This window comes from Sciurus carolinensis, chromosome 11 (genome assembly GCF_902686445.1).
Source record: "Sciurus carolinensis chromosome 11, mSciCar1.2, whole genome shotgun sequence".
Classification (NCBI taxonomy): Eukaryota; Metazoa; Chordata; class Mammalia; order Rodentia; family Sciuridae; genus Sciurus; species Sciurus carolinensis.
Window position 1 is genome coordinate 21,283,366 of NC_062223.1, and position 15,275 is coordinate 21,298,640.

Genomic DNA, 15,275 nt, shown 5'->3' on the forward strand with positions numbered 1-15,275 from the left:
TTTTGTTAAGCCAATTGTTGCCCCAAATTTTTGCATTACTTTAAATAATTGCTCCTCAAACCCAAGATTATGGAATTCAACATGGGAATCACAATAGTGTAAACTATCACAATTATCATGTCATGATCCAAAGAATATTGGGGATTTGGTCTCCTATCCATGAAAAACGATACCATAAAACATGAAAAGTCTACCTAGGCAAGAGCCACGTGTAGAAAACACTTCATGTTTCCCCACAGAAGAGTGTATCCACAGAACAGTCAACAGAATGAAACCAGGAGATCAGGACAATTTGTACAGAAGATGCCTTCACAGACTCAGCAAAGCAGCTTGGTGAAAGTGTAGAAATAGAGAGACGGGGAATATGACTGACATGGACCTTCACTGGATCCACAGGACAAATTGAAAGTAGCTGCTGTGTGTAGAAAGGGATGCGGAATTGCACCAGCAAAGGAAGTGATAAACAGTGACGAGCACCTAGACTCTTGGTGATGTGCTCACTGAATACGAAAGAACCTTGCAGATAGCTACATAGTCTAGATGTGTTTGGATATTTTTAAGCAATTTAAGCAATTTATGAAATAAGTAGTCATCTGAAATGACTACTAGATTACATAGCTAGATAACTAATTTTACAGAATCATTCTTTATTTCCCTATTATATCAAACTAAGACACCCCTGCTACTTGAACATGCCCATTGTTTCCAACACTCTATTGATGGACTCCTGAGTGTCCTTACCTCAAACCATCTGCATTCATCTGTAAAATGGAAGTGCACACCCTGTAAGGATACTCTTATTTGCTTATCCAGACATAAATTCAATTTTTTTCTTCATTCTTTGCAGGAAATATTGCTTTATAATTCCTAGTCAGGGCCTTGACTTAATCACCTTTATGAATACATGTGACTCACACATACAATAGTCAAGAACTGAAGAGTTTTATACTTGTTATCAGTAGCTAAAATGTTCTGCACATGTCATTGAAAATTTATGTTCATATTTACAAAATACCCTTCAAATTGTCTGAAGTTTTTTCCTTCCCTGTCCGGGTCTTAGGCCCCCCTGCCCTTCTCGACCAGCGGCAAGGGAAGGGGGCATTCCCCAACAAGGTCAGACTGGGATAGGTAGGGCCGACTAACCGCCCACTCCCAGCCCTCCGGGTGGAGGACAATCAGACGCCTCAGGGAGACCCGTCACAGCAGGAACTCGTTTATTGAGGAAGTCACACAGCTTTTATGTAGGGTGGGGGCTAGGCGGGAACCAATCAGTTTAAAGGTCAGCAAGGCAGGGGGGGTTCATGCAGGCAAGAGTCCCATTGGACTATATGGCAAGCACAAGCTGATCACATTCGCGGAACTGTTGTTAACCAATCCCTGACCGTGGTCCGGTTTATCATGAACCTTTGAAATCTTTGAGACCTTGATCTTGCTCACTCACCAGGGAGTAAGAAGTCAGCCTGAGTTAGTTAACGTGTCGTTAGTCCCAACACTTCCCAATGAAAGGCAAATAAAGTTTTAGATACACTGTGAATATGGCTAATTTTGATTGTGCAGTTCAACTTATTCATCTGCTGATGAAGTCCATAGGAGATACCCCAAGTGAAAAAGGCCCCAGTGATCTGCTGCTCGAAGTTGCAATTTAATGATTTATTTCATTCTGGAGTAAGGTCAAGAGTGTTGTTGCTGTTTTTTGAGTAAATAGTGTGCTTTGTCCTCTATTCGAAATGCTTTAGATCTGTATCTCTCTAATGATTAGTAAAATTGAACAACTTTTCATATACTTGTTGGTCATTTCCTTCATTAAAGAAAAATATTCATGTCCTTTATGTACTTATAAATTAACTATTTTTTGTGATTGAATTTTAAGAGTTCCTTAAATTTTTTTGTATTAACCCTTGATTAGACTTGTTATTTTCAAGTATATTATCCTATTTTGTAGTTTGCCTTTTCACTTTGCTGTTTGTCTTTTATGCTCAGCAGAAGCTTTTTTAATTGCATGTAGAACCACTTGCCAAACTTAGTTTTATTGCTCAGTTGTGGTGTCCTATCGAAGAAATCATGGCCAATCCAGAATCCTGAAGCTTTTCCCTTATGGTTTGTTCTGGAAATTTTACTTCTGGGTCTTAAGTTCACATCTTTAGTTGATTTTCAGTTGATTTTTCTGTATGTTATGAGGAGGGTCCCAGTTCATTCTATTGCATGTGCATATTCAGTTTCAGCAACACCATCTGCTGAGGAGACTCTCCTCCTTTCATTATATTTATAGTATTAGGGCAGTATGAATGTATCTGTTTTGTTACCCTTACAAGAAAGTTACATGTTTTACCAAATTTCCTTCTTACTCATTGATGTCTCCTTCGGTTAGAAACGCACTTTAGCGATTCTTTCAAGACAGATCTGATGGAGGTTTATTCTTTCCATTTTGTTGTCTGGAAAAAATCGATGACTCACCGTCATTTATTTTTAATTTGTAACAATAGAGTATATTTTGACATATTTATACAAACATTGAGTACCTCTCCATCTTATTCTAATTAGAATCACAGTCTTGTGGTTGTTCATAATATGGAGATTCACTGTGATATATTTATATACATACATAGGAAAGTTAAATCAGATTCATTCCACTCTCACCTTCATTTCTAAAAGAATGTTTTACAGTGTGCAGTATTTTTAAGTGACCAATTCTTTTTTTTTTTTTCCTTATTCTTTCACTACTGTGAAAATTTCATGTCAATTTCTTTGACCTACAAGCTTTCTGCTGAAAACTCTGCTATTAGGTGAGTTAGGACACACTTTGATCTTTACTTTTTCTCTTGTAGGATTGAAAATCTTCTGTTTATCTTTTACCTTTTAGAGTTGGTTTATATTTCTTAGGGAGGGAACTGGCTGTCTGGAGAATTTTGACATTCTTCTACTTGGAATTTTGTATCATTCTTGAAGTTTGAAATTTATTCCTTAAATAAAATTTCAAATCTCTTTGGAATCCTGTAATCCCTCTTGAATTCCAATTTTCTGAATATTTTCACTCTTAATGCTATCCAAAATTTTCTACAACCTTTCTTCATCACTGCTTATTCTCTTACTCCTTCAGTGGAGTATTTATTATCAATTGACCTGTCTTTAAACTCACTAATTGTATCTTCAGTTTGACTAATCCTACTGCTGATGCCTTCTATAACTAATTTCACTTAGTATATTTTTCTGGTCAAGAATTTCTACATATTTCTAAATTGCTTCTATTTCTCATTAAGTTCTATGTTGGAATATTTCTTCATTTCTCTTTGTTTTCTTGAAGCTCCTTGACTTAAGTAGCTGATTTAAACACTCCATCGGGGATTTCTCCCATATTGATTACTACATATATTGTTTCTGGCACCTTATTTTGAACATTTAGTGATGTCATCATTTCCTAAAACCTTTTGATATTCCTCATCATGGAACATCATCTGGACATTGAAACCTTGGGTATTTGTACTAATCTTTGTTACCTTTCTTTGAGCTTGTCTTTCCAGAAATTCAAAGAAGTATTCCCATTTTCTTTGAGTCTGTAGTTACTTACCACACTTCAACACTAGATGGCAACCTGTGTTCAGGTTTCCCACCGATCAGTGCTTGAACTTTTTTGTCCCTGCATAACTGTTGAAGATGATGGAAGCCCAGGTTGTACCAAGTCTGCACTGTTGTGTGGTTCAACATGAACTAAGAGTACTTTTAGGTAGCCCATCCCTGGAAGCCCTGTCCTGTGACTAGAATAGCCACTTATGCCTTGTCCACAGTCACTGGCCTGTGTTTGGACACTAGTGTTCTGTTTGGATCTGGGTCCAATCTCCATGGAGGGACCACCTCAGGCTCCTGTGCCAGACCTGTACTCCTCAACAACACAAAGCTATGTCACACCCTTAACCCACACCCCAACAAGGTCAGCAGATCACTGGAAGAGGACAAAAGCCTGGCTGCTAAGGGGTGCCCATTGATGAAGATGTGCTCATGGCCTGAAATCAACACATTCAAGCCTCGGTTGATGTTGACATGAATAGAAATGCTGGGTCTGTGTCTCTCTTCCTAACACCAGGAATGTTCCAGAAGCTCTCCCAAGAGACAGGTCTGAAGATAGGGATTCCAGCATTTCATTTCTCCATCCTGGCCTGAGATCTGAGTCAAATTCCTCTGCTCAGTGTCCTGAAATTCTCTCAGTGAATAGAGTCTTGCACAATGGTCTACTGCCCGAGGTGGGTATAGTGTTGGTAAAGGCAGTCCTTAGGTCAACAAGGCTGACGCTAATCTGGGTCATGCCTGAGTCACATAGCCACAAGGTTCTTCGTAGTCTTAAGAGCACCTGGAGGCCCATATCCCAGCTGGCAGCAATGAAGGCCAAAACTTGAGTGTCCCACTGAGGGACAGTTCACTACTGGATGATGGACCCAATCTACAACACTGGTCTGAAAATAACTGTGCTGCCAAAGGGAAGGGAAGGGGTGGTACAGACATTCCATTGTCCAGCAAGGATAATGCTAAGCTGGGTCGCATGCCCTCACAGTGCATGTTGTCTTGGGCTGGGTGTGCCCCACTAACACTCTAAGGTTGGCAAAATTACAGGCAAAACTTAACTGTGTTCTACTCAAACACGGTTCTCTACCTGATGCAGGATTTGTAGAGGCTTCATCTGTGGGCTCTGCTCTGGGTGTAAAGCCCCTTGATTTCTGCTTATGCTGGTTCTTTCTGCAGTGGACCTGGCCCTGAACTCTAAGACAAAGGCATGTGCTCAGTGCTATATCATGCTAATTGGCTGATAGTCTTGCTTCCTGCACTGATGTCCAAGGCTAGTAGAAGCATGGTGGAAGCAGTTTCATGGTAGCCTGGATTATGAGTTCTAGAGGCTGAGCCTCAGGTATCACCTTTAGTAGGGATCAAAGGACTCTTCCTGGCACTCAGCTTTATCTTGTTCTGTTTAAAACTGGGTTTCAAGTGTATGGCCTGGACTCAATTCTCTGTTCCCCTCTCACAGGGGAAGCATTTCTTTTCAAGTTTTACTGCAAAGAGTTGGGTAAGGGGAGTGCAAGGCAGTATTCCCTTCCTGGTTTTCTAAATTTCTTTTTATTATACTGAACCAGGGCTTTACGGTACCTCACCTGGCTTCCTTAGGTGTTATGAAGATAGTTTGGGCTTGAAAGACTGTTCTAATTAGTATAAATTTGGGAAGAGGACACTGGAAGATTTTTCTCATCTGCCTTCTCTGTTTCCCCAGCTTTTAAAATACAATTTAATTAACCAACAGAAATCTACTAAACCTAAATGCCCCGGCATTAACCATATAACCACATGATTCCACTATTATATCATACTGGATTTTCAAACTGAAATTGTTAAAAATTGACTTCACCTATTCAGGCTAGTCCAATTTTAATTTATTTTTATTATTTATTTATTCATTTATTGATACCAGGAATTGAACCCAGGGACCCTTAACCACTGCCCCATATCCCCCGCCCTTTTTAAATTTTTTAGAGACAGGGTCTCCCTGAGTTCCTTAGGGCCTCACTAAGTTGGAAAGGCTGTCTTCATACCCGCAGTCCTCCTAACTCTGCCTCTCAAGCTAATGGTAATACAGGCATGTCCCACCTCACCCAACTTGATTTATTTTTTAATAAAAATTACATTTTATAAAATTGAAATTTTGTACATCACTTTTCATCCCTCTTAATCATGGTCCCAAAACTAAAAAATTTTACTCTTTACCAGAGGCAAATCCTATCACTAATTTGTCATTCATTTGAAAGTGGACATTAAATTGTTGTACTCATTAAAAATATATATTATAGATTTGCAAATAATTGAAATTAATGTTTAAAAAATTGAAGGTCTTATTCTGAAAAATGTTTTGTTCACTCTGATAAATGCAGTTGAACTAATCCATGTAATTATACATAAATAAAAAATGTTCCTTGATTTTTCAGGTTGTTCAACCTTATTGATTGCAATTTTTTTCCCAAAATGGCTAAAAATTTTGTATTTCCACTAGAATAGTTGGTATGTTTCTTTTACTCCACCTTTCCACCATGACCTGAGAGTCCTATAATTTAACACTTTTTCCATTTTACAAGATTGTGTTTTATATGTTTTTGCTTTTTCAAATTATTTTGGAAGTATAAGCATAGATCATAATATGTTTAACTTTATGATTCTTTTGTGTATATCCTTTGTCAACTTTTCTATGAATTTTTGACCTATTAATTATTAATTCTACATTTGCAGAATTGTATCTTTTTTCTCCAACTGTGGCATGTTTACTTTTTTATATTTGTGGTTATTTCCATTGTATAAATATTAGAAACTTTAATAAATAAGTGTTTTGATTAATCTTTTTGGATTTTTGGTTTTGTTTAAGGACATTTTCTGTGCTGAATCATACACAATTAGACACACACATACACACACAGAGAATACATACAGATAATCAGTATCAGTGACCATATTTAACTTTTGACATTTAAAGAAGAAACCATGTGAATAATAGTGAAGAAAACCTTCCAATCAAAAGCAGAGAAATTGCACTAAGAATATATAATGAAAAGAAGTACTCTAAAAATATGTTTTTAAAAGATTAGTTAAACATAAAAATATCAATTTAGGAAAATAATGATTGAATTCTCTTTTCTGAGATTTTCCTATCAAAATTAAAGAATAAAAGGCACCCCTCAAGAAAGAGTTATGCAATATAAAAACATTTTAAATACAAAAGAAGGAGAGAAGGAAAAAAAGATAATATTACCAGTCTTAGAAACTTCCATTTTCCTTTGAGAAAGTTATTGTAACAATGCATATGAGAATTAAAACTTTTTTATGTGTATTAAGGTGTCTGTTTTAGTTTCTTCTTCATATGGTAAATGACATTAAATTTTAAATATTGAAGCAAACAAATTCCTTAATCCTGACCTGGTGTATTATTGTTAGTATATTGCTGGACTTATCAAATAACATTCTCTTTAGAATTTTCACATGTATTATTTAAAGATGTGTCTAATCTAAAATACACTGTTAATATTCACTTTATCCCTGCTTACTATACAATCTCAAGAACATTCAATTTTGAGTATATATACGAATATATACAAAACTTACAAATAGGTATACAATTAGGAATAAAATTTTTGCCTTGATAAGAAATAAGTGCATGAACTGTTTAGCAAGTTTCATCTTTATATGACAATATGCATATACCTTTATTATTTTAGTAAATTATTTTATTTGAGTGACTCTATTGATAATTTGAATGCATTGTGATGTACTAAGAAAACACATCTATGATTTCATAATGATAATGAAATGCAATGAGTTCTAAACAATAAAACAATGAAGGTAACATGGAGAATTTTAAAGAAACTGATGGATGATATACAAAAACATTACAAGTACTTATGATGTAAAATGACATACTATACTCCAAATAGAAATATAACATAGCACAAATCAGAAGTTAATCTTTGGTTACACCAACTCAGAACATTGAAAATACAGGGACTACAAACATATTTCATTTTAATAGGTATATGGTGCCAAAATAATACTAAGAAATAGATTGAGACTTTTTAAAATATTATTCCTTGCATTTAGTGAGATAAGGAAGAGTGCCTATCCATGAAACCAAAGCAGGAGGAAAGGAATTCAGATCAGACAGTAAGGATAATAAATTAATGAATAAACCGTGGGTGTGTCTTTGGTTGAATCTGAGACATCAGTCTTAACTGGTGCATTTACTTGCATATGTGTACATGCTAAGACAAAATGAGATGCTGCACTGAAGCTCTGAGCCACTGCAGAGCTGATGATGTTGAGATAATAGACTCTTTTGAGCACTTATAAGGTCAGGGTACTGATGAAATAAAAGAAGGAGCCTAAGATCCCCACATGGAAAAGCAACAGGTTAGCATATTCAAATGACTGTTTTCATCAATGATCAGATTACACAAAGCCTTCTATTACCACAGTCAAGATTGAGTTTAACACGAGCCACAAAAACATAAAGATCAAAGTGGAATGAGGGTGTTCATGTAAAAACATAAATACACGCACAAATAAAAATATGGATAGTGGAAAGTTTATTGCAATGCTTGAGAAATATCACAAAAAAATTGTAAATTCTCTTTCACACACAGTACTCATTCTCTAATAGAGCGTGGGACTCTACTACCTACACTAATAGGATGAGCATCGGAAATCCATTATAATTTACCATAAATGTAATTACTTATTATGTTTATAATTCATATCTCATGCTTAAGAAGGGAAATTCTTTTGCCATTCATTATATTTACATGTGTATTTAAAGCATTTAAAAATTTGACCAGTACAAAAAGGTCAATATCTACTTGTATATGTTAAGTCAATTTATTTTATTTTATTTTTTTGCTTGTTATACATCCTGGAAGAAAAGAGACCAGGTTGTTGTCAAAATCTGATTTAAATGACTCATATTTTATATACCTTTAAGTAAAGATATTGCGTACTTTTTTCCATGTGCTTAGTAGGGCATACTTTACATCTTTGTTCCTCAAGCTGTAGATCAAGGGATTCAACATGGGAATGACCAGGGTGTAAAATATGGAAGCCACTTTGTCAGTGTCTAAGGAATGACTGGACTTGGGCTGTACGTACATAAATATCAAAGATCCATAGAACACTATGACCACTGTCAGGTGGGATCCACAGGTGGAGAAAGCCTTGTGCCTGCCCTCAGCTGACTTCATCCTGAGAATGGCTATGAGGATGAGCAGGTAGGACACAAGGACGATCAGAAGAGAGGAAAGCAAATTGAAAGCTGCTAAGATCAGAATTATCACTTCAATCTCATGTGTGTTTGAGCAGAGCAAAGATAACAAGGGGAGACTGTCACAGTAGAAATGACTGATGACATTGTAGCCACAGAAGGGCAAAGAAAAAATCTTTATGGTGATTAGAAGTGACACAAATGTACCATAGAGATAGGAGATTGCCACCAAGAACTGACACACCCTCTGTGACATGATGACTGTGTAGAGGAGAGGGTTACAGATGGCCACATAGCGGTCATAGGCCATCACTGACAACATATAAAGTTCAGAAGTAATGAACACACAAAAGAAAGCTAGCTGAGTAGCACACAAATAATAGGATATTGTATTTTGATCCATCACAAAATTGACCAACATTTTGGGACCCACAGCTGTAGAATAACCAAGGTCACTGAGAGCCAGGTGTCTCAGGAAAAAGTACATGGGTGTTTGCAGGCTGTGGTCCACCATGGTGAGGATGACCATGCCCAAGTTTCCCACCAGTGTGCTCATGTAGATGATGAGGAAGAGCCCAAACAGTGGAGCCTGCAGCTCAGGGCGCAATGTGATGCCCTTCAGAATGAACTCATGCACAGCTGTGAGGTTGTGATTTTTCATCCAGTGTTTTCTTTAGAAAGTCTTATCTGGAAAGACACAATAGCTGAATCAATAGTTTTCAAATATTTTCATCATGGGAACATTTATTATTCAACATGTAAATAATATGTATGTAAATTTTCAAATTTATAATATTCAAAAATAAACACAATATGCATTGTAACAATGAAAAATATATAGAAATAGAGAGAGGTAGTGACAGGACAGTTTTTCTCAACTGGGGTGATTTTACTTACCAAGGCACATTTTTAACATCTGTAGGTACTTTGAATGCCACAATTGGGAAGTGTACTGCTACCAGCATCTCATGGTTCCAGGGCTGGTAAGCTGCTAAACATCCTACTAAATCTAATATCCATTCAAATGTAAGAGCAATAGCAATACAAGTGTTCCAAGGTAGATAAACTCTGATAAAAGTAATAAGAAGACATAAGGCTATTGATAAAGATATAGACATATAAGACAAGTTAAGCATTACTTAAACTTTGGGTGTTGTATAAGTAATTATTGTACTATTAAATTTATTTATTACATAATTACAATAACATGTTTATATTTAATAATTACACTTTATAAAATGTCTGGGTATATCAATTACATAATAAATATTTCTATTTATTAAATTTCAAAATTAATGCAACTCAATAGTTCAGTTGATTGTCCTGTAATATCTATATTCTTATGGGTGATAGAGCTGACATTCTGAACACTGTAGGTAGGTATATGATTGGAAAACTACAACAGATCACAATAGAAATTGTCCATATCATTAGAAGAAATTTGTGTCCATGTGTATAGAGTCTATGTGATGTACTCATTTAGTGGATATAGAGATTACTTGAGGCAAATAATTTTAAAAACTATTATCATGTACAGAATCAAAATGTTCTTCAAGTTTTATTGAGATGAATTATGATTTAGTGATTCCATGTCTCCATGCTCCTGAAAATATTTCTCAAATATCATTTACAAAGAAAGTGAAATCATCATACTCTGGTGAGACAGGCAAAACAGTGTTTATATAAGTGCAATTCACAGTAGCCAAGTTATGGAACCATCCAAGTGCTCATCAACAGATGAATGCTGACAGAAACATGGTATATGTGCACAATGGAATTCTGCTTAGTTACAAAAAGACATTATATAACTTGCTGGTAAACAGAGAGAACTGGAGAATATCATGTTAGGTAAAATAAAGCAGACTAAGAACATCAAAGGTCAAATGTTTTTTTCTCATCTAAAAAGTTAGAAATCAGAAAATGAAACAGGTTGAAGGGGAAATTCCTTGAAAAAAGGAGGGAGATCAGTGGAGCAGAGGAAGGGGAGTGAGGGGGAGAGAGGAGGATGGAAAAGAGAGGAAATGGGGATTGAAATTGACCATATTATTTTATGCATGTACATGAATACACCACAGTGAATTAAACTTTATGCATATCTAAAGCACCAATTAAAAAACAGTGGAAGATCAGCACAGAAGAGGGGCATGGAGGAGGGACAAGAGGAGGGAAACAGAAATACTGGGGAATAAAAGGAAAAACATTATATTCCTCACAGTATGATTATATCAAACTGAACCCCACTATTATGTATAACTATAATGAACCAATAAAATATAACATGTATAATAAAAAAGATCATGTAGAGATGTAATTTTTTTACTTCTTTATATATATATACTTACATATATGTATATATATGTACACTGACAGCAACCTAAACTGAGAGAGGTTTCTTTTACGTATGCAGACAAGCACTTTTGTGGACTTCATCTCTTTGTCAGGGCTAAAAGGGTGAATAGATGAGGAACAGATCAAGTAGGATGGATACATGCTATTTATACCAATCTCCATTCACTCCTCCTCCTCAAATATACTCAAGGACTGAAACTGTGCACACTGTGTGCTGTGGTTTAGATTTCCAGCCTTCTCTCTTTCGTAAGTACTTCAACAACATTTTAGTATAAGTCACCTTCATAAATGTACTTAAAATATTAATTTTCCTCATGGTGCATTGCCATTATGATTGAGATAGGTTTATTTCTCTGTAACAAAACTGATGTATGTTACATGGTAGAAACTGAGGGAGTATAAAGAAATTTGAATGAATTGGGAGATAAGAGGTTAGTAGCATTCATTTTAAATAATGAAGATTCATCAAATTTTGGGGGCACAAATTGATAAAAGAAATAAACTGAAACATTTTAAAAATAAATGTAAAGTTCTACATTGTATAAAACAACTACATGACACAGTACCATAGAGGCAAGATCAACAACAGTGAAGTTGATATACACAGATTCCTACTTGTGATTTGAAATCTTTTGTGGAATAAGATCATAAGACATCTTCCAAATATGATACAACCATTAGTGCAGAAAATATGTGCATAAGTAAGTGCAATGTATCAGAGTATGTCTAGTAGGGTGAGAAATGAAAAGTATAGCATAGAAGTAGGTGCATGGCATTTAAGGGGATTATCTCTGGTGCCAAATGATCAGAGCTATTTTATACATTAAAAAATTTAGAAATGACACATTTTATAGTGAAAAATTTGTTGAATACAGTGTAAGTGAGCAACTGAGTTATGAGAAAACAGGACCATAAAATTTTAGAGCATTAAATATATAGTAGATTATATGTAATTGACATTTAATCAATTTAAAATTCTGCTTGCATGGTTGTGGCTAACTGATAATCAGCTATGCCCAAAGCTCACACCTTTCTTTAATTACAAGTATGTTAAAGAATATCAGAGTACAACATTCAAGAAATTCCCTAAGTACAATAAGAAACAATGTAAAGTTTATTGTTTTTTTTTTGTTAGTGTTTGATTTAATTTCTAATCATGAAAAACTACAAATAAAGTGCACATGGTCACTAACATTTTTCATGAGGTAAAAAGTTATGGTTTTCCTTTAACTAGCTTCAATGAAGAGAATCAAATTTCTATTTCATATTTGAAAATCTATTAAATACTGGTATATTATTTTTTTGTGTGTCTCTCTGAGAAATACTTTTCAGATTCCACTGCAAAAGGGACATTTACCATCACTATAAAACTGGAAACTGAAAGTTCTCCTAATCTTCACCTTTCACATATCAGTGTGAAGTGGAACCACCTTTTCTTCATCAAGGGAAGAGGAATGATCACATATGTATAATATATATATATATATATATATATATACACATATATATTCATAATCCATATAATTTAAATTATTATAAGAGGATTACAAAAAGAGCCTAGTCACTAAATAACAAATGTTTGGAAGATTATCAAAATGAAAGACTGAGTCTTTACAGTTTCAAATTCTACCATTAAAGAAACTGGCATCCCTTAATGCTTCACCTCCTTCCACTTTTGGCTGTCCTCATATGTAAAATTATATATGTACGCAAAATTAAATATTTTCTAAAACACACACACACAAAATATATGTTTCAAAGATTTTTACCTTCTCTACTCATTTGAAAATATTTTAAAAATTAGCTTGCAGAGATTAGGAGAGTGGTCTTATAGCTGCTCAGGATTTAGGGAACTGTAGAAAGCACAGAACTGAATAAGCTCTGTTCTCTTACATTCAATGGCAAAGCCAGAGCAAATGGAATTATTTCTGTAGGTACAAGTAGCATATGGCACAATGTGAGACCTTCTGTGTTTGTTACCTGCAATAAATGCCTTCTCTTGATTCTCCCATGTGATTGTTGACATTGCATTTGTGAGGAAAATTTATGGATGTTTTTTCACATTTGAGATTCTCCCTGAGGAGATGCCAAGCACCTAGCAGATTAGCCTCAAAGCATTTGAGACCTGAATGAAATTTGTGGAAGTTATCTGCTAATTGTCAGGGACAATTTATATTCAACTGTGGCTTTATTTATTTATTAACAGAGTATAAGAACAAATAAACAACTTCAAGGTTTTGTCAAAATGCACTGGTATGAGAATCTCAGAGATCTGCTAGTAATCTCAAGTTCATTACAATGTAATTAAAACTAACCAGGGTGTGGTACCAATCTATCCATTCAATTATAAATGAATATGTAAAATGTGATACATAGATGCACTAGACTATTAAAAAGACACTGAAGAGACTTTAAATCAATATAACATAGCTATACCTGAAGTAATGATACTACATCAAATAAACCAGGTACAAAAGGAGAGATACTGCATTAAGGATTTTAATAAAGTATCCAAAATACTCAAGTAGAATCAGAAAGTAGCATTATAATTAAAAGGAATACAAATTGGGAAAAATGAGGAGCTCACAATCAATAGAAAATCTCAATTATTCAAACCAAATATGCCCTGGAGATCTCTTATAAAAAATTGTGCATATATTTAAAAGTGCTGTATTATACATTTGAAATATTTTAGGAAAATAGATATTATGTTAAACATTTTGCAATAAATTAAAATAAATGTTGATTTTGATACCAATTACTGAAGTATTTAAAGCTTAAAATGAAAAGTTTTGTTACACACACACAAAAGAAACTAACACACACACATGTGGACACTGAAAAGATTATTATAATACACCAGACAATAACAACAATAAAAAATCTCAAGTAATTTTCCATATATATATGTATATAACTTTTCATTCCCATACTGCATACCATTCTAGCTGCAATTTGAATCTGAAGACTTTAAACATACATTAATTTACTATAATATTTACTGATATATTATTTACATTTAATTGATTTCTTGAAATCAAGTAAAGCAACATATTTTGTCTTTTTGTTCACTTACATATTTATAATATTGAGATATTTGACTAGTGCTAAGAAGACCAATCTTTAAATATATGTTGAGCACCATTCTGCATTCTACACATTCTGGAGGAAAACCATGCAGATTTTTCTGTGGTTTCTATGGCTCAAATTGTATGCAGGTTTTAAGGAAAAATATTCCATCTCTTTTTCCATGTCCTCTCTAGAGCATGCTTTACATCTTTGTTCCTCAAACTGTAGATCAAGGGATTCAACATGGGGATGACAAGGGTGTAAAATATGGAAGCCACTTTATCAGTGTCCAAGGAGTGACTGGACTTGGGTTGCACATACATAAATATCAAAGTCCCATAGAACACAGTGACCACAGTCAGGTGGGATCCACAGGTGGAGAAAGCCTTGTGCCTGCCCTCAGCTGACTTCATCCTGAGAATGGCTATGAGGATGAGCAGGTAGGACACCAGGACGATCAGAAGAGAGGAAAGCAGATGAAAAGCTGCCAAGATCAGAATTATCACTTCAATTTCATGGGTGTTCGAGCAGAGCAAAGATAACAAGGGGAGACTGTCACAGTAGAAATGACTGATGTATCCACAGAAGGGCAAAGTAAAAATCTTTACGGTGATTAGGAGTGACACAAATGTACCATACAGATAGGAGATTGCCACCAAGAACTGACACACCCTCTGTGACATGATGACAGTGTAGAGGAGAGGGTTACAGATGGCCACATAGCGGTCATAGGTCATCACTGACAACATATAAAGTTCAGAAGTAATGAACACAAAAAGAAAGCTAGCTGAGTAGCACTAAAATAATAGGAGATTACATTTTGATCCACCACAAAATTGACCAACATTTTGGGACCCACGACTGTAGAATAACCAAGGTCACTGAGAGCCAGGTGTCTCAGGAAAAAGTACATGGGTGTTTGCAGGCTGTGGTCCACCTTGGTGAGGATGACCATGCCCAAGTTTCCCACCAGTGTGCTCATGTAGATGATGAGGAAGAGCCCAAACAGTGGAGCCTGCAGCTCAGATTGTGAGGTGATCCCCTTCAGAATGAATTCTTGTACCACTGTGAGGTTGTTTTCTTCCAT

General features: G+C 35.2%; 1 protein-coding gene and 1 pseudogene across 1 annotated transcript; both read right to left on the bottom strand.

The window, feature by feature from the left end:
• Positions 1–8,489: 8,489 nt before the first annotated feature.
• On the bottom strand, positions 8,490–9,431 carry LOC124959765 (olfactory receptor 8K3-like). The gene has a single exon (XM_047518133.1). It carries the CDS (start codon positions 9,429–9,431, stop codon positions 8,490–8,492), a length of 942 nt encoding a protein of 313 aa, XP_047374089.1.
• Positions 9,432–14,340: 4,909 nt separating this feature from the next.
• LOC124960692 (olfactory receptor 8K3-like) lies at positions 14,341–15,275 on the bottom strand (annotated as a pseudogene).